Source organism: Prionailurus bengalensis, chromosome D2 (assembly GCF_016509475.1).
Source record: "Prionailurus bengalensis isolate Pbe53 chromosome D2, Fcat_Pben_1.1_paternal_pri, whole genome shotgun sequence".
In the NCBI taxonomy this organism is placed as follows: Eukaryota; Metazoa; Chordata; class Mammalia; order Carnivora; family Felidae; genus Prionailurus; species Prionailurus bengalensis.
Genome location: NC_057351.1, coordinates 31,159,920 through 31,179,123, shown reverse-complemented (window position 1 = coordinate 31,179,123; position 19,204 = coordinate 31,159,920). Strand labels below are relative to the sequence as shown.

Here is a 19,204-nt window from a genome sequence, read left to right as displayed (position 1 = left end):
TCCCAGACATAAGTCCTCACGAGGACAGGGACCGTGTCTGCTGGTCTGTCTTGCTTACCAGGGCATCTGCACTACCTGACTCTGGTATGGCCAGGTCTATAGGACTCTGATCAGATATAAGACGGTCTGTAAGCCTCTGATCAGATATATGGTTGCAAACACCTTCTCCCATTCTGCTCAGCTTGTCTTCTCACTGTCTTCACGATGTCTTTCCAATGTACGAAGGTCCTCAATTTCCATGAAGACCAGTTTACCTATTTTTCTTTTGTTGCTCATGCTTCTGGTATCATAAGATGCAAGGTCAGGAGATTCCGCCCTCTATTTTCTCTAAGAGTTCTATGGTTTTAGCTCTCTTACTTGGATATTTAATCTGGTTCGAGCTTGTTGTATACGGAGTGAGGTAGGGGTTCAACTTCATCCTTTTACATGTGGCTATCCAGTTGTCCCAGCACCATTAGGTGAAGAGATTATTCTTTGCCCATTGAATGGGTCTTGGTACCCTCAATCATTGGCATAGGTGTATGGGTGGCCAGTAAGTATAAGGTGAGTAGAAAATACATGCAGAGTGAAATAATACACTGACACCAATAGGCTTCAGACCCTGCCCTCTAGGACCTCCCCGACTAGTGACGGTCGCACCAGGAAAGAAGCCTGTCCAAGCTCTCCCTGGCATGAATCAGCCAGTGTCAGGGCACCACAGACAAAGCCCCTCCTGGTCTGAGCTCCTGCATTAATAATCCCTGCTCCATAAGCCCCGGTCTATGGCCTAGGAAGAGGGGGTGTGGGAAGAGGTGGACCCCAGCAAGGTCAGTGACCGCATCCCCCTCTCCAGAGGCTGGCAGCGTGAGCTGGCACCCCCCAGTCACTTGCGGGCAATGCCATAATGCAAGCGGACATTGGATGACGCCAGGGCAACAGGGGGAACCAACGCAGGTGCCTCCTCTCATTCCCAGGCCCTGTTTCTGACGCTGCGTGACGGAGAACAGACTCCCTCTCATAGCAAGACAACCGTTTCTTTCTCCCTCCTCATGTGCGTCCTGCCAGCCTTTGTGCACAGAGGGCATCTAGGCCTTGGCCTTGGCCAGGCTGCTAAAGACACTGCAACACTGCTTCCGACGGGGCTGCGCTGGCTCAACAGTGAAGACTGGGGAGATTGGGCTGGGGCAGCAAGGGGGTGGGCAGGGGCCACCGTACAGGGTGGGGGCTCACCAGGACGGCGATGGCTTCGGGCAGGGGCCCACTGGTCTTGAGGCTTTCCTTGGCATCCTCCACCACATACTCCCACTCCAGGCCCATTGCAGTAAAGGTCCGGCTCATTGCTTCCTTGCCCTTGGGGTTGAGGATGAAGCTGCCTGTGACCTGGTTCTTCACCGCTGGCCATGGGGAGAGGGTCACACAGATTTCTATTCCCCTCCACAGGAACACTAGCCAGACCTCCTCTGGGGCTTCGAGACCTTCCTAGTGGATCCCCTGGGGCTCCCTATGACCTGTCACCCCTTTCCACCAGAACCTTCCTCAGTCAGATGAGTCACTGCACCGGCTGCACACAGCACCCCTGCCTCTAGACCCTGGCACACCCATTCCTCCCACCGTCTTCCCTTCTTCCTGTCTGACCAATCTTCACCCCTATGGAAGGCTCAGCACAATGTTCCCCTCCTCCAGGAAGGCTTCTTTTCTTTAAAAAAAAAAAAAGTAAGTTTTCCTTTTATGTATGTATTTTTTTATTTTTAAGAGAGAAAGGGAGAAAGCGGGGTAGGGGCAGAGAGAAAGGGAGACAGAGAATCCCAAGCAGGCTCCATGCTGTCAGCACAGAGCCCGATGCGGGGCTCGAACCCACGAGAGATCACGAGCTGAGCCGAAACCAAGAGTCAGACGCTTAATCAACTAAGCCACCCAGGCGCCCCCAGGAAGCCTTCTTTGATTGCCCAGTCCTCGGGGACTTGCCCTCCCTTCTACAGCAGAGCACGAGGCTAAAAACACAGGCCCTGGCACCAGATTGATCTGGGGAAGTTACTTAGCCGCGCTGTGCTGCCTCAGTTTCGCCATCTGTAAAATGGGAATGCTAATCATCCGTAGCTCATAGGGCTGCGGCCGCATGAGGATAATCGCAGTACCCCCCTCCCACCTATCCACTATGGGGTCCTTGGGACAATTAAAGGAGTCCATAGATGTAAAGAACTAGGCAGAGTGCGTGGCATGCAGCTGGCATTCAATAAAGGGGAGGCACTATGACTGCCATCAGAACAGGGCCCGAGTGGTAGCACTGGTGCCTGTCTCCCCCACAGCCTGTCAGTGTATCTCCTCCGTCTTGGTGTCCTTGGGGCCTGGCACAGAGCGAGTCTTAGAAACACCTGTAAATGTCCACCCCTCAAAGTCCCGCTGAGTGGGTAACCCGTAACTTGTTATCGAAAGGTGTCGGGTGGCAGCTGGGTGGGAGAGGTGCAGACGGCCTGGCAGAGGCCCCTGCATCACAGCCTTGGCCGCCCTGGAGCAGGCTGGTAAAGGGCTGCAGCCTCGGACCCGAGCCCCTCAGCCCAGGCGGGGGAGCAAAGGCTCTGGAGCCCTGGGGTGTCCCCACCTGGTGCCGACAAAAACCATCCAGGGTAATGACGAGACCATAAGAGCCAACGATCCAGAGCACTCACCATGCACCGGTCACTCTGGCGCCCGCCTCGGCGGAATCCTCACACACATCCCAAGGTTGGTGCTATTGTTGCCCCAGATGGGGACCTAGAGACCCGCGAGGGGCAAAGGTGTCTCCTGGACACACAGGGCACTGGTGGCCCAGCCGTCTGGAGGACCGGCCTCCCTGCTGAGCGAGAGGAGAGATGCCCCCCATCTCTCGATGCCTGATCCCTCTCTGCCCCCAGAATCGCCAGACCTGGAGCCAGAGCCGGGCCCGGCCTCAAGTCTCCCCACGGCTCTGTCTGCTACCCTCTCAGCAGCCGCCGTCCCCAGCCCTGGCTGTACACCCTCCGGTGGGCTGCGTGAACCTCTGAGTCCCGGCCCTACCGCTGACCCCGCTCTGGACCCTGAGCATACCCCAGCCTCGTTTCACTGTGCTTTCCTTCATCGTGCTTCACAGAGTCTGCATTGTTTACAAACGGAAGATCTGCAGCAGCCCTGCGCCGAGCGAGTCTATTGGTGCCTTTTTTCTGACAGCATTTGCTCACTTTGGGTCTCTGGGTCACAGTTTGGAAATTCTCGCAGTATTTCCAACTTTTTCACGATTATTAAATTTGTCACGGTGCCCTGTGACCAGTGATCTTTGATGTCACTATTGCAAATGTTCGGGGACACCATGAACCCCACTTATTTAAGACAGCACACTTGGGGCGCCTGGGTGGCTCAGTCGGTTAAGCGTCCGACTTCGGCTCAGGTCGTGATCTCACGGTCTGTGAGTTCGAGGCCCGCGTCGGGCTCTGTGCTGACAGCTCGGAGCCTGGAGCCTGCTTCAGATTCTGTGTCTCCCTCTCTCTCTGCCCCTTCCCCGCTCATGCTCTGTCTCTGTCTCAAAAATAAATAAAAACATTTTTAAAAATTTAAAAAAAAAAAAAAAAGGACAGTAAACGTAACGGATACATGTGTGTGTTCGGATTGCTCCCCAATCGACCATCTCTGTCCCTCTCCTCGGGCCTCTCTGTTCCCGCAGACACAACGCTATTGAAATCAAGTCAGTTAATGACCCTACAATGGCCTTTAAGCGTCCAAGGGAAAGGAAGAGTCACATGTTTCTCACTTTAAATCTAAAGCTAGAAATGATTAAGCTTAGTGCAGAAGGCATGTCAAAAGCCAAGATGGGCGAAAAGCCAGGCCTCTTGTGCCGAACGGTCAGCCAAGTTGGGAAGGCAAAGGAAAAGTTCTTGAAGGAAATTGAAAGTGCTACTCCAGGGGGGCCTGGGGCGGGGTTGGGGGGGCGGCACTCAGTCGGTTAAACAGCCAACTTCGGCTCAGGTCATGATCTCACAGTTTGTGGGTTCGAGCCCTGTGTCAGGCTCTGTGCTGACAGCTCAGAGCCTGGAGCCTGCTTCGGATTGTGTGTCTCCCTCTCTCTCTGCCCCTCCCCCATTCGCGCTCTGTCTCTCTTTCTCTAAAAAATAGATAAACATTGAAAAAAAAAAAAAAAAAAAAAAAAAAGATCAAACCAGCCACAACATTCCCCTAAGCCAAAGCCTAACGCAGAGCAAGGCCCTAACTCTCTTCAGTTCTATGGAGGCTGAGAGAGGAAGAGGAAGAGGGCGAGGAAGCTGCAGACAAAAGTTCGAAGATAGCAGAGGCTGGAGAAAAGAAGCCATAAAAGCACAAGGTGAAGGAAGCAGCAGGTGCTGATGTCGAAACTGCAGCAAGTTTTCCAGGAGATCCAGCTAAGATAATTCACGAAGGTCACTACAAACAACAGATTTTCAATGTAGATGAGACAGCCTTCTGTTGGAAGGAGATGCCATCTAGAACTTTCACGGCTAGGGAGGAGTGGCCGCGGACTGTCCCGAGGCCTACGTAAGGTAATGGATGACAAGTGCCAGCTCGAGGCCTGGCACATGGTAGATATTCACAGCATGGTTCTCTTCCCTTGACTTCCTTTCAAAGAATCAAAGCCCCCAAATTCCAGGAGAGTCTAACGAGCTTGGACGGGGCCTTGGCTTTCACTGCCAAGACGGCCACCTGTCCTGGATGTCTCCAGAGAGCACGCACATACCCTGTCAGGCACGTGCACAGACACACGCTCACCCTCAACACGTGCAGCTTGCACATTTCCACGGCGGGCTTGCCGCATCCCTCACAACTGTGCAATCACACAGTGCGTGCCAATGTCAGGTTTCCGTCCCACTTCCGTCCCCGCCCAGCTCCTGGGAGTTCTAACCCTCCAGGGAACTCACGGGCGAGCGTGCCCACACTGAACCTGCCCCGGGTTCTAGAAGCCTCTGCCCCGACCCCCATGGAAGCCCGGCTGCAGCCTCCACGGAGCACGCCTCGCTGCCAGCAGACAGAGGAGCTAGATGTCCGCAGACAGGGGTGGGGGCTGGGAGGAGTGGGAGGGCTGGCTGGGGAGGCCCCAGGGGCTGCTAGTATTATGGAATCGTCTGAATCATCCGTAGGGGTGTAGCAGGAGGAGCGTCTGCAAGCTCCTCCCTCTTCTGGAGTCAGCGGCCCTTCTCTCCTTGCCCCCTCCCCTCCCCTCCCCTGGCCCCTGTTCTGGCACAATCCCCCGGAGCCAGCCAGGCAAGTGGGCAGGGAGCTGGCCAAGCCAAGCCCTCCTGACTCATACCCATGCAGAGCGGGGCTGTGGGCAAGGGCCCGGGGCTGGGAGACAGGAGAGCCTGGCGCAGATTGGCTCACCGCATGGGGGAATCAGGGTACACAGAGGGCCCACAATCCACTGTGGACCTCAGTTTCCCCCTGTGCTTCTTGTCTATTTGCACTACACCCTCTCAGGCGCCTTCCGGAGCAGGTTATAGGGCGTATTCTGCAGGGGGTGCAAATTCCCCAGGAGGCTTTCACACGTTTTCTGTCATTGTGATGGTAATCTAAAAATACAAATATCAGCATTTTTGGAATAGATGAGCCTGCCCAGAGATGTTACGTTTTGCATTCACGTCCATGAAGAGGTGGTGACACGCGGTGCGGCCTGGCGAGCCGCTGGGACATGCTAAGTAAGGCCCGGCGACACCATGGCACCCATGCCCTCTGTAAGGGGTCTGAACAGACAAGTGCGGGAGGATGCAGCCACTCCCCAGTGTCAGGGAAGCATCCTTCTGTCTGCCTGCCCCCGGGACCCTGCTCCAAACCATGCTTATGTGTTTTCAATGGAGATGTAATTCACGTAGCACGCACTCAGCCTTTGAAAGTGTGCAATTCACTGACTACTGGACCACTGCCCGATTCCAAGACCCTTCATCACGCCCATTTGCAGATGCCCCCATCCCCCTCCCACCGGCCCCTGACCACCACTAAGCTGCTCTCTCGTGTCCATGGATTTGCCCGCCCTGGACATGTTCATTTCTTAACCACCGACTTGGTTTCAGCACAAACAGAACAAAGCAAACAAGTAAGCACAAAAATCTCTCCCCTTACGTTAATGTTCTCAATTTGAATTCTGTCGATTTCTTTTGGGGCCAGAATTTTTCATCTCTCTTGGCTTTAGAGCTGTGTAACTCTCGTAAGTAGTGCCTCAGTGACTGTGTTTATGTGTCATCAGATAAGAAGGATTTAAGAGTCCCTGCGTCAGACTGGCTGCAAATTCCTCCTCTTCCTATGCGCAGGCCTCTTTGCACTGGGACTCTACCGCACTTCCCACCAAGAGATCGTCTGTTTCTACAGCTTGAGTCTGGGCTTGGCCATGACACCTGCTTGGGCCGACGGGATGCTACAAAGCATGACACAAGTAGAGACCTGGAAAGTGTTTGCATGCTGGGGCTTGCCTGCTCTTGCCCCCACTGAGGACCATGTGACAGACCACATGAATAATCCCAGGCTAGCCCGCCAGGGACGCAGCCCTGTCACCCCCATCACCCCAGCTGACAGCCAGTACCAACAACACCTACAGCCCCACCAGATGCTGCATTCGCACGAGTTGAGTCCAGGCACAGGAGTAGAAGTAGCTCCAGCTGGGCCCCGCCCAACCTCATGGCCCACAGAACCATGAGCTAACACAAACACTTGTTAGAAACCATAAAGTTTGGGGATGGGATGTTAGACAAGCAAAAGTTGACTGATACATTCTATGAAAACGGTTTTCTTTTGTGTACAACAGATGGACCGTGGCTGCCCCTGGGGAAGGAAACTGATCCTGGAGGGCAGAGGTGGGAGGGGGAATCTTCACTGGATCCCCATTCACACCTTCTGACATTCGAAGCATGGAACGGGTTGTCTACTCAGCCTAAGTTTAAAAAAATGTTTCTAAGGGTTCCCTGCATTAGACTACTCTCCTCTGCCCTCCCAGCTCCCCATACTCACCAATGTGGTGGGGAACCTTCTCCAGCTCCTCGATCTGGATGTGCCTGGCACCCGCCGGGATCTGGACCAGTTTGAGAGCTCCTGCCACAGAGCAGGATACAGAAAAACCGTGAGCATCTTGAGCTGGTGGCCCCACTGCCCAGCACACCCCGTCACCCCCTCCCCCTGCACGTGCCCAAGAACCTGTTTCCTCATCTGTACAATAGGAAGGGGGGACCCTTGCCCACAAGGTGCCGAGAGGTTCAAATGAGATGCTATGGCTTAAAATGCCCTAAAAACTCTAAGGGCTGGGGGGGGGGAGGGGAGAGTATGCACACACTTTGTTGCTACAATTTTCCACTTTCTTGAGCCTACTTTTCTCTCCTGATGTTCCCCCCCCCCCTTTCTTCTCATACCTTGAGCCACCATCACGGCTGCCCTGGGCCCCATGGCCCTCCCAATCCCAGGCCTGGAAACAAATCCCTCTCGAAGCCACCAACTTTCTCCCCACAAGGAGAGATGAGGCAAAACTATGACAGTCCCAAAGGGGAAATGGATCTAATTCTTCCTAGAGTGTAAAGAACTAATATCTGACCCCTTTCAACAGCCAAGTGTGGTCAGATGGAAGGTAGGGAGGGAAGTCAAGGAACTCAAGGTACCAGGAGTTGAAAGGAGGCACCACAAGTTGACCAAAAAATGGAGAGAGAGGGGAGAGAGGGAAAAAAAATTCCAGTCTAGTCTGGGTCACATCCTCAGACGTGTCTGAGCTCTCACTCCCACGATAGCCCCAGGGCCAAAGAGATGGCTGAGTTCCTATCACAGCGCACTGGCCAGCAGAAAAATGCTTCTGAAGTCCTGGGCCCGAATGCAGGCAGCGCTCACTGGAAGAGGCTGCGGCCAGCTGCAGCTTCTGACTCAGTGGCCTGGGGCAGCCCGGGAAGGTCTGGAGGCAGGCTCTGGGTGCCTTCTCCCCTCCCCTGCCCTGAACCGTGGCCCAGCAGAGGAGGGACGGCTTGCCGAAGGGACTCGGGCTCAAGGGCCCCTGCTGGGCCAGAACCCCAGCCACTCCTGGTCATCTCCCAGCCCCAGCCTCTCACCTGCCTTCTTGGAGGCCTTGCCCAGTGTCCCCTTCACGGTCCTGCAGTGAGAGTTGTCGCCGCCACAGACACCGCACTTGTCATCTGCCTTCATGGACCCCACCTCCTTGTCACAGCCAACGGGCTGACGCCAGAGGTGGGGTCAGAGGATAAGGCTCCCGTGCTCCCCACCCCCACCCCCCACCCCAGGCCAGCAGCCCCTGGTTCCCTCCCCAGTCCCCAGGCCCCACGAGTTGACCCTGAACCCAGAGGCATTCCTGGACACGTCACTGCCACAAACTCGCCATGTGACACGGGCAGGTCTTAAACCTGGCCATTCCTCTTCCCTCGAATGGGCTGGGCAATAACCCCCTTCTAGGATCCCAGGGTTATGTCGAGGACCAAGGGTGTCATGGGTGGGGAAGGCGAGGAGATGCCTGTCTCCCTAGGGCCCAGGAGAAGCGGGCAGTATAGCCCTCCAGTCTCCCCAGGCAGGCAGAAGGTGGGTGGCCCGGAGCAGGGAACCCACCACACATTCGCCGCGGGCACAGACGCTGTATGGGTCCCGGTAGCTGCAGCGGGTCCCGTCGTGGACCACCTGGTTCATGAAGACCACATCCCCTGTGTCCTCCGACTGGCAGATCAGCTCACACTTCTGGGCATCTGTGGAGAAAGGGACCGTGCTGCATTCCCAGCTGTGCTCGGAGAAAGCGGGCTGGCCCAGAAGGACACCAGCGCATGTCCCAAGCGGGAAGCTCCTGGGCCAGCTCTGGGCAGTAGGGGGGAGCACTGAGTATGGAGCTGGGACTTACAATCCCTGCCATGTCACCTATGAGCCTAGTGACCCTGGGCAAATCAGCTGACCTCTCGGAGTCTCTGTTCCTTATTTATTATCCCTGATCAATAAAATGCCACGTCAGGATGCTAAAGAAAATCAAGTGATAAAATAATAGTAATGGCCATAATAATAAGCCAATATATAGTGAATGCTTACCATGTACCTAATACTTCCAAAACCTTTACATACTCTTTTTTTTTTTTTTTTAAGTAGGCTCCACGTCCAATGTGGGGCTTGAACTCACGATCCCGAGATCAACAGTCACGTGTTCTACTGACTGAGTCAGCCGGGTGCCCCTACACACTCTTGATGCACGACCTCAAATTTTTTGTGTGACTTAACTCATTTAAACTTTTCAGTAAGTTCTAGGAAGCCAGTTCTAGCATTCTAGAGGAGGAGACCAAGGACCAGAGAGGTTAAGAAAGTTGCCCAAGGCCACACAGCCACACACTGAGAACCAACTCCAGGATTCTAAACAAGGCAGTCTGGCTTGAGTCCCACACTGACCTCTACATACACTTCAGCAGTCTCATGTATAACAGTGTATCTCAACATGATTGCAAACATCAGGACACCCTGTGAGAGTAAAGCAGGGCAGTAGGCTGGGTTTGGGTTTATAAAACAAAGTTGCAGTGAGAGTGGAAAGGAGGCCCTTCCTAGTTCTAACAATTAATTGTTCTCTTTCCCATCTGGGCTATTGATGTCCTTAAAAGAAGGTTCCAAAAAACGTAACATATAAACACTTGCTGTGTTTCTTAGAAAAAGGGAAGTTGGGGCTTAGCTAACTTTCTGGAATTTGTCTAAAAGTCCTGGGAAAGCCCAAAGCCCAGCTGCCCCATGGGCCTTGAAGCCCCTTCTTCTAGAGGCTTGTTTGGATCTGAATGGATCTGCAAGGCTTTCAAAGCGAGCCACCCCCTTAGCCAAACTTCTCAGCAACCAAATGGCTCCCCGCCCCTTGTCCCTGGGCTCCTAGGATACATCTTGCCCCAGTACTCAGGGCTCAAGTTCAGAGCCACAGCATCCAATACCACTTTGAACTTCACACACAGGGAGGATCCTGACCAGTACGCCCCAGGCAGGCAGGCAGCCACGGAAGCCAGCGGACAGTGGCGAGCTCCCCAGAATGGGAGGAATTCAAAGCAGAGGGAAAATGCTCTCTGCGATCATATTCTGGAGAGGTCTGTGTACCGGTGGGCAATGGAGAGGCCTCTAATGTCCCTTCTAATCTGAAGACTGTCATTCTAAATGTCAGCTGAATTGCCCTGCAATTAATACTTTGGAACAGGGGCTAAAAGAGGCAGCCCTGGGCTCAGGAGAGGAAAGGCTGCTCTAGTCGGTGCCATCGGAGGCTGAGGGCTGTGTGGTGGGGGGTGAGCATCTGACCATCAAAGGACCATGGACAGGCTGGCAGGGGAGGTGAACACAGAGGACAGTTAAGGGCCCTTCCAGCATAAAGGCTCTAAGAGGCCGTGAATCCCACCCCTTCACTGGTATCTTGCTGCTGCTACAAGAGCCGTCAGTGGAAAGGCTCCAAAGCAGACAGGCACTGGCCTGCGTCTGTCCCAGAGCAGCCTGGAGGGAGTCCGTATGAGGATCCCTGGCCACAGGCTCCCATCTGTGTGCCTCTTCAATCATTTTCATTAGCTGCTGAAACAGTAGCACAGCCAGTAAAACCTAAAACTATGGTATCTAACGGGACTGGGGCTCTCAGCAAAGCCAGGGCACCTGTACCTGTATAGAGCCTTCCCGTACAGGTAAGGGACCCGTGTGAGAGGCACCAACCCCAACAGCCAACACTGCTGTCAGCCGCAACAGCACCTCTGAGTGAAACGTCCCTGGTTCAAAGGCCACCTGGGGGGGGGGGGGGTGGGTTCAGTCAGTTGAGCGCCCGACTTCGGCTCAGGTCATGATCTCACGGTTTGTGGGTTTGAGCCCCACGTCGGGCTTCACACTGACAGCACGCAGCCCGCTTGGGATTCTCTCTTGCCCTCTCTCTGCCCCTCCTCACCCCCTTACTTTTTCTCTCTCTCAAAAATAAATAAACTTAAAAAAAAAAAAGAAAAGAAAAGACAAGACATGCCCCGGTTCCAGATCGTTTCCCTGCCAGGGAACAGTCCTCATAAACCTACACATCAGGGATGGCTTTAAGGAGGGCGGCGGCCCAAAGACAAGGGCCTGCACAAAGGCGGCCAGCCTGCCGACTGTCCTCCACCGTCCCTCCACCTCCACTGGTGGCCCCAGGCACGGGAGGCCCACCTAGCAGATGCCCAAGGACATGGCGGATGGGAGGGGGAGCGGGGCTCACTCACCGTCTTCTGGCTCGTAGGGGATCCAGCTGTGCTTGGCATCCCGGTGGATGTAATAAGAGTTGCGCCTCGCACACTGCTGGGCCCGGAAGTCCTCGTGGGGCCCCGGGCACTCCTCACTGTTGCACACCTGGTACTGGAACATGGGCCCTGAGCACAGGCGGCCTCCGTAGGCTGGGCTGGGGCAGGCAGAGAGACCCGGTGACCTTGCCGGGGGAAGGCTGGGGAGGGCCAGGCTTCCCGCGTGGCCCCCAGGGGCAGCTCGGCCTTCTAGGGGAACATAAAGCGGCTGCTCGAACGTAAACTAGAGGGCTGCTCGTGGTGGGGGCTGCCATGCTCAGAGCCCTTCCAGATTCTTCTCGCCCCACCCCTGGGGCATATGCCACCTGTTCCCCTGTGTGTTGCGCGAGGGGCGGTGGGGGAGCTGAGAAGCACGGAGCCAGGGATGAGCAACCCTCTCCAATCGGGCTGGAAGAGAAACCGGTCTCATTTATCTCTGTGTACCCTTCGAACCATGACTCACGGCCTGACACCACGGGGGCACTCCCTCCCAAGGTGCCCCCGCGAGTTCCCATCTGCACCTGCTTCGCGTCCTAATAAACTAAGGAGTGGTAAAAACAGACTTGGGTCCCGAATGAGAAGGCCTGGCTAGGTCTAACCCCACGTCCCGCCTATGCAAATCTTGGGCAAGTCACTTCGTCCCGCTGAGCCTTAATTTCCTCTTTAAAGGTGGGACCCGGATACCTCTTCGGCCACCTACCTCCTGGTGTGTCGGTGAGGAATAAATAAGAAATGGCCTATGAGGTACTCTGTACTGTCTGCCATCGTGTTAAGAGGATTGGGTAGCGTTACGGATGCCAAGCGTCCAGGCGTAGGTGACCGCGGCTCCGCTCCCGGACGCTGGGGCGTCACGGGGGTTCGTGCACCCAAGCGCTCACCCTTCTACCTGGCGGGGAGCAAGTGCTCGATACACGGTAATAATTGTAACAGCAGCTGTCATCCGTTAGTGCTTAATCTGGGCTGGGCACAGCGCTGAATTCTTTCACTTAAGCCTCGTAAAATAAAAATAGTTCTTATCACAGAGGAGTTTGAAAGAGGGCAGCTCTGATGGAGGGGATAACCATCCACCTGGAAGGTGTTTTGCTCGGAGTGGGCGCCACAGAGCCCTGCTCCAACCCCGGCTCTCCCCCCACCGACGGGTGGAAGTTACGGGGCGGGCCCTTTGGCTCCTGTTTGCAAAAGGTCAGCACAGCCGTCTGACACAGGAATAGGCTCCTCTGGGCGGTAGTGAGCTTCCCATCCCTGGAGGTAAACGGCCGAGTGTGAAGGACCCCTCCTGAGGATGCGAGGGAGGGTGGCCAACACTGAGCCACAGCATCCAGGGGGCCTGCTGTTCAGCGGAGTCTCGGCGTCCCTGGTCCCCGGAGCCGGCTGACCCGCACGGCCGCGTGTGACCCACACCGCCAGCCCTCATCTCGCCCGAGGCTGTTCTGAGCAGCCTGGGAGAGGCAGGCCGTGGCCAGCTGGCCCTCGGAAGTTCCAAAACCATGGGAGAGATCCCCATAGAGGGGACAAAAGGGGAGAAACAGACCGATCCCCCAGAACGTTGGATTTACTGGGGCAGTGAAAGGCAGGAGTCGATGTCAAGTTTTGCTTCCTGGGGTAGAAAACAAACATGGCTACTGAGCATTTAGATGCTTCCTCAAAGGTGTTTTCTCAAAGCTTAGCCAGAGGATCCGGGTCACAGGCAGACTCGTGAAACTGGCGGAGTCTTTGGGCCCACCCAGAGTCTTCTGCGCTTGAGTCTGAGAATCACCGGTTCAGACCTAATCTCAGCCTGATAGGAGATGTCAGGCCCGGGTGGAAGTGATGTGGCTCCCCCCAAACAATTTTGGGTCCCCACCATCAGGATACAGGCACCTGCAGGGTCCTTCTCTCAAGTGTCCTGGCCCTCGGTGCCTTCCTCACCCAGCCCCTTCTCAGGCCTAGGGAGGGAGGGGGTCCCCTGCCCTGCCCACCTCAGCCAAGAGCACTCACGGGGGATTGTCACAGCTCCGGCTCCGGGATCGAACGCCACCCCCGCATGACCGTGAGCATGACCCGAACTTGGTCCAGGAGCTCCAGCCTCCATCCTGGCCGTAAGTCTGCTCCGGCGACTTCCAGATGCAGTGACCTTTGAAGCACCACTGGGATGGAGCAGAGGGAATGAGGTTACCCTGGGCACCCCGCCCCCCGCTGCCTAGCCTGCTAGGAAGGGTGCCCGACTGCGCACATGGCACAGCTGGTGGGTGCCACAGGTGAGCCCAGAGAAAGGGACATTAAGAGTACGAGCCCCAGGGTGACAGAATCCCACCCACACCTCGAGCCAAGTGACCTCCGGCAAAGGGCTCCCCTTCCTGAGCCTATTCCTCTGGTGTCCACTGTGGATAACAGCACCTGCCCCCAGGGCTGCCGTGAGCCTCCAAGGAGATAATGCCGGACACACACAGCCCTCCAAAAATGGCAGAGAGTATTGCTAATGACAGTAATAATTATGCAATTATTTGGTTTATCACCCCCCGAGAAAAAAAGAGCTGATAGGGGAGAGAAGACACAGTCTCACCATGTTAATCTAGAGTAGATCTTAGCTCTGTGTCTCAAAATCACCACTCAGAGGCCACAGGCCGGTGTGTTTGTGGGAGGCAAGCCAGCCACACAGGGAGGTCCATCCATGCACAAATGGAGGGGGTATACGAATGGAGTCTGAGAGGCCTGGGCTGGAACCCCAGCTCGGCCATTACTAGCTATGTGGGGCTTTGGCATAACTTCACCTTGCTGAGCCTCAGTCTACTCATCTGTTAAATGGGACTGTTCTAAGAACTAAAGGCAGTAATACCCACAAAGGCCTTAGCTCAGGGCCAGGCACAAAGGCGGGCTCGACCAAAGTAACCCCCTCCCCTTCTCCTGCAGGGCAATATGTAAGAAGTACAGCAAAGCTCCCTGGGTCTTTTTAAAGAGATAACAGAGTGGCTCTCAGCCTTAGAGTCACCTGGGGAGCTTTTAAGACTCCAGATGCCTTGGGGCGCTTGGGTGGCTCAGGTGGTTAAGCGTCCGACTTCAGCTCAGGTCATGATCTCACAGTTCATGAGTTCGAACCCTGCACTGGGCTCTGTGCTGACAGCTCAGAGCCTGGAACCTGCTTCAGATTCTGTGTCTCCCTCTCTCTGCCCCTCCCCTGCTCATGTGCATGCACTCTCTCTCTCAAAGAATAAATAAACATTAAAAAAAAAAAACCACCTCCAGATGCTTTGACTTCACCCCAGACCAACGGAGTCAGAATCTCTAGGAGTGGGGAGTTTTTACAGTAGCAATAGTATACCTTACATACTACAAAAAGTCTCTCCGGTCAAGTGTGCAAGTCAACAATTCTTCACAATCGACAGCGTTGTGCAACCGTCACCACGTCCAATTTGAGAACATTTCCATCACCCCAAAGAGATCTCCGTACCTGTTCTAGAGGTGGGGACTTTTAGAGCTCCCCGGATGGTTCCAATCTGCAGCCAGACCTGAGAGCCACGGATTGATTGTCACATGCAATTGTGACGGAAGGACCTGGAACTCTGGAAATACCAGGAGCCAGTGTACCGAGCCTCCGGGGTAAGAACCCGCCAGGTGTGGAGCCCACTGGGCCATGCATAGCCGTGGGAAGCCCCATCCATCTGTGAGGAGGCAAGCCCTCCACATGTGATGTGAGCGGGCAGAGCCTCGTGAGGGCAGAGGGCAGAGGGCAGGCTAGGGGGGCGGGTCCTGTGGCTGAGTAATAACCCTGGAGCCTCTCTTAACACCCTGCTTCTTCCCAGCTCTCTGCTTTGCTCCAGCGTGACTCAGTGATTCAGAACAACCCAAAGAGTGGAAAGGCCACTCGGTCAGGGGTCAGCAGGACCCGAAGTTCAATGAATGGCCCAAGGTCACCACAGAAATCAGGGAAGGGCCAGCAATATAGCAGAAGTGGATTTTAGAACCCCTCAGGCTCTTAGACCCGGCCATGAGGTCCCCCATACAAATGATGCCCTGGCACCCACACCTGCTCAAGAGGGCAAACACATGCCGGGTGATATGTGAAAGGGCAGGTCTGGGGCAGGGGAGGCAACACGCATGTGGGAGAACCAGCATGGTGGGCCGGGGAGGGGGGCGGGCAGGACACCTGGAGTCTTCCCTTCATCCCTTCCTTTGCCTGCCTGGGCCTCGCTCTTCTCATCTGTAAAATGGGGGTGAGATGATGCCGAACTCTGTGAAGCAAGCGACTGTGGTGTGGGAGACAAGGTGTACCTATGAGTTCCTGGGGGGCTCCAGGCACACACACACGCAGCCACACGCCTGGGGGGCAGGGGCTCCCCGGGACCTGCACACTCCTGCTGCAGCCCCGGGAACGCAGGTACCTGGCCAGGGGCACACTCTGTCCCGTCCAGCGGGGGCCCCTTCTTGGTCTTGCAGAAGTACGGGTTGTCAGGATGGCTGCACCACAGCTGTTTGCAGGGCTCGAAGGTCTGGAACTGCGCGGTAAGGGGACGGGGGTCACCGGCTACACTGGCCCTCAGGCTCTGACAAGTTGTCCAGGGGGCAAAGGGCAGTGATGGAGAGGAGTGGTGCGGTGGACGCTGGGGCCACAGCGCTGTGAAGGAGGCAGGAGGGCCCACACCCTCAAACCGGACCCCACTCCAAGCGCCATGGCCTCCGGTGACCCCTCTTCCCTCCAGCGGGGCACCGAGAAGGGGCAGGCCACAGCCCACATCCCTTGTCGTCCCCCCAGGCCTCCCTCCTTGCCTTTGCAGAAGCCACTGTGACACTGGGCAGGGACTAGGGTTTCGAGGGTCTGAGGCTCCAGGGAGGCTTGGGCCTGCTGACGTCCCCTGAGCCCAGTGCCTATCGGGGCTTCAAGGGGCTGTCGGTCCAGCCGGGACCCCAAGGCACCCAGACAAGGTCAGGACTCCCAGCATCCTCTAGTCTCGCCAGGCTGTGCCAGATGTTGGTGATCTCCTGCTTCCCATTGTCCAGGAGAGCCCAGTTTTTTTCTCTCCTACCATCCCCCTGCCAGCCGGACCAGTGTCCTCCAGATACAGCCCTGGGCATTGAAACCCCTCTCCACCCCCAGCTCAGAGAGCACGTGTCCCAGTGTGGCCTGGACAGACACGGAGCCTCCTGGGCCTGCAGAGCTGAGGAGGGGCCTGCATTCCTGGATGGGATGTTTGAGGCGCTGGAGTCACCGAGGCCTGACCCCTCAGAAAGACCCCTGCCCTGGGATGTCCCCTTCTCTGAGCCTCTGCCTGGATGCTTGTTAGCAGTTGCTCTGTTCTCTCCTGGGTGGCTCTAGCTAATCCCCAGGGCCAGGCTCTCCCTCGCCCTGTCCTGCAGGGTAAGGAAGGGCTATGCCCCCTTATATGTGTCTCCTGGGCATGGGGTGCGGTGGCGGGGCATGCAATTCACCGCCTGGAGAAGAGTTATGTGGCGACACAGGAGAATTTCACAAGGGTGACGAATCAGCCCAAATCATCCTACCAAATCCCTGAAGAGCAGACAGAGGCAACTATTCCTCCATCAGGCGAGAGCCCAGTGGCTGATGTGACAGAGGAACTGCCTGGCAGATAAGCTCCCTGATAACCCAGCCCAGCCAGGATCCCACCAGTCACCTGCCGCTCTGTTCTACTATGTTCCATCTTTCCCAGGAGTAAAGCATCCCCCAGCCACTGCACACACCTGCCCCCAAAGGTGGGACTGGGTGGGGAAGTTATGTAGCAGAAGGTGGCGGGGCCAGGTGCCGGTCGCCCTGGATCCCCCACCCCCTGCCATGGCAGCTGGCACGGAGCCTGTGGGCCCATCACCAGGCTACCTGGCCAGGAGGGAGGAAGATGTTCTGTGCAGGACCAGCCTGGGTCACAGACGGACACGGCCCTGATTCTCCAGCAGTCACAGGCTGGTGGGAACTCACCGCAGAGCAGGTATGGTATCCAGAGCCGAAGTCAAAGCGGCACTGCTCGTCCATCGAGTAGTCAATGCCCGGCAGCTCCGGGGGCTGGGGCCAGGCGGGCGCAAAGGGGTCATCGAGGAGGCAGTCGTAGGAGCTGCCGGCGGAGACAAGGAGGTGAGCCAGGCTGAGGCCGGCGCTCCCCAGCTCTCCTTTCCTGGAGGTGGGGGGTTTAAGGAGCAAAGAAGGCCTGCAGGAATCCATCATTGCTGCCCTCCGCTAGGAGCCGTGTCTTCCAGGGAGGAAGGCTTGGTCCCTGGACCATTTGAGGGCTCATTGCACCGAGGGAAGAAAAGTCAGGCCGCCACACAGGACGTACTCGGGGCCCTGGCCAGCTGCCGCCCGAGGTGGGTGACAGTGTCTCTGCCCACACCTGCCCCCCCCCCTCCAAGTCCTGTCTGTACCCATTCTTGGCCTTGAGCTCCTGAGTCTAAAGCTTGTCCTGGGCCCCTGATGACCTGGGAACTGAGCGTGTGTGGGGGCCAGGGAAGTACAGGGAGGGAGATGGCTGGGGCAGGGGGGGGATGAAGGGCAGGCTGCATGCTCCCCAGTCCCCAGCCCGGAGGTGGAGGTGACCTACGGGAGGTAGCGGCTCAGCTCCACTTTGCTGCAGCGGGACCAGTGGAAGCGGTGGAAGGCAGCCTGCACCAGGGGTGCCATGACGCTGCCCAGGCTGGTCTCGTCCGCGCAGCCATTCCCCTGACCGTCATGCTCCATGCCGAGCCTAGAGGGTGGCGGTCGGGGAGGGGGGGAAGACGGGAATCCTGAGTCATGCCAGGGAGCCCGTCCCCGGGAAAACAGGCAGGTGGAACAGCAGTGGGAGACCATGCCCTGACCAGGCTTCAAACTGGACGGAAGCTGAGGGTCCCCCCCGCTCCCCAGTGGGGCTGGACTCATTCTGCCCTCCTGCCCCCTCCTCAAACCCCACCCCGCCCTCACGGCTTCCATGGCCAGCTCAAGCCCCACTCCGACCCCAGACACCCTCCCTGGCCACCCTGACTGAGGGCTGACCTCCCACGGTGGCGGCCACTTGCCCCACCATTAACACCTCACATGCCACGACGTGCTGTCTCTTCGCCAGACCCAAGGCCTTCAAGTACAAGGACCCGGTCTTCATTTGGTTCAGCTCAACCTCATTTACCGAGTGGCTTACTTAAGCTTCTCCGAGACCCCGTAGTACTTTAGCACGGAGCTCTGTGCCTGGTACACACCTACCATGATGATAGTCTAAATTTAAAAGCTTGGTTCTTTTTATAATTAGTACTTAATGTGCCAAAGCCCTGAGGTTCTAAATTCTCAAGTACTCCCAGGTGGCTGCCTCTGGCCTTGACCACTAGACAGACACAGGGACCTCTGGTGCTGACCTTGGCTCTCCACAGGGAGAGGTCTCTGCTTTGGGAAGAGTGGACCCCCCTGCCTCCCACGTACAGGAAGACAAACTCCCAGCTCTAAAATATGTGGAACCATGGGCAGGAAGAGACCTCAGGGGTACCCCGGGTGTCAGCCTCCATGCTGCAGAGGAGGAAACTGAGGCCCGGGAGACAAGGGGTCACTGCCCGGTGAGGGGAAGAGCTGGGATGAAGTCCACATGGTCTCTGTGCTGACAAGGCCGGTGTGGAGAGGGGCACGGCAGACAGTGGGGGGCAGAACCCCTCTGGGCTGGCCCACTCCCCTGCTCCCCAGGCTCTTCACCTGCAGCACAGAGCCCTCCCTCCGCGTGTGCCCTGGGGAGGGGCCGGGCCAGGAGTGCGTCCCTCAGCTCTGCCCTCTGGGCAGACGACGCCAGGAGGCATGACTGTAGCATGGGCACATTACCAGAGGACACGCTAGATGTCAGTGGCTTATCTGCTTTCTCCCAGAACGTAGCTTCTCTGGCCTAGTCTCCACGGCAGTCCATCCCTACAACGGGGCCTGGCGCACAGTGGGTGCTCAAGAAATGTTGGTCGCATGAACGGATATGCTCCCAACAAAATCCAGGCCCGAGGATCAAGCAAGCAAGCCGCCAGCCTGGCCTGAGGCCGGAGCCTCTGTGCACCTGTTGAAGATGGGC

General features: G+C 56.6%; 1 protein-coding gene across 1 annotated transcript in view; it reads right to left on the bottom strand.

The window, feature by feature from the left end:
• The window catches only part of ADAMTS14 (ADAM metallopeptidase with thrombospondin type 1 motif 14), an 82,825-nt gene that overhangs the window by 13,514 nt on the left and 50,107 nt on the right, over positions 1 to 19,204 (bottom strand). The window contains exons 8-16 of the mRNA XM_043596546.1: positions 17,735 to 17,878; positions 17,119 to 17,251; positions 15,572 to 15,685; positions 13,191 to 13,339; positions 11,157 to 11,332; positions 8,539 to 8,672; positions 8,031 to 8,154; positions 6,955 to 7,035; positions 1,210 to 1,373 (exon numbers count right to left, since the gene is read on the bottom strand). Coding sequence (XP_043452481.1) covers positions 1,210 to 1,373; positions 6,955 to 7,035; positions 8,031 to 8,154; positions 8,539 to 8,672; positions 11,157 to 11,332; positions 13,191 to 13,339; positions 15,572 to 15,685; positions 17,119 to 17,251; positions 17,735 to 17,878 — 1,219 coding nt within the window. The remainder of the gene's footprint in view (positions 1 to 1,209; positions 1,374 to 6,954; positions 7,036 to 8,030; positions 8,155 to 8,538; positions 8,673 to 11,156; positions 11,333 to 13,190; positions 13,340 to 15,571; positions 15,686 to 17,118; positions 17,252 to 17,734; positions 17,879 to 19,204) is intronic.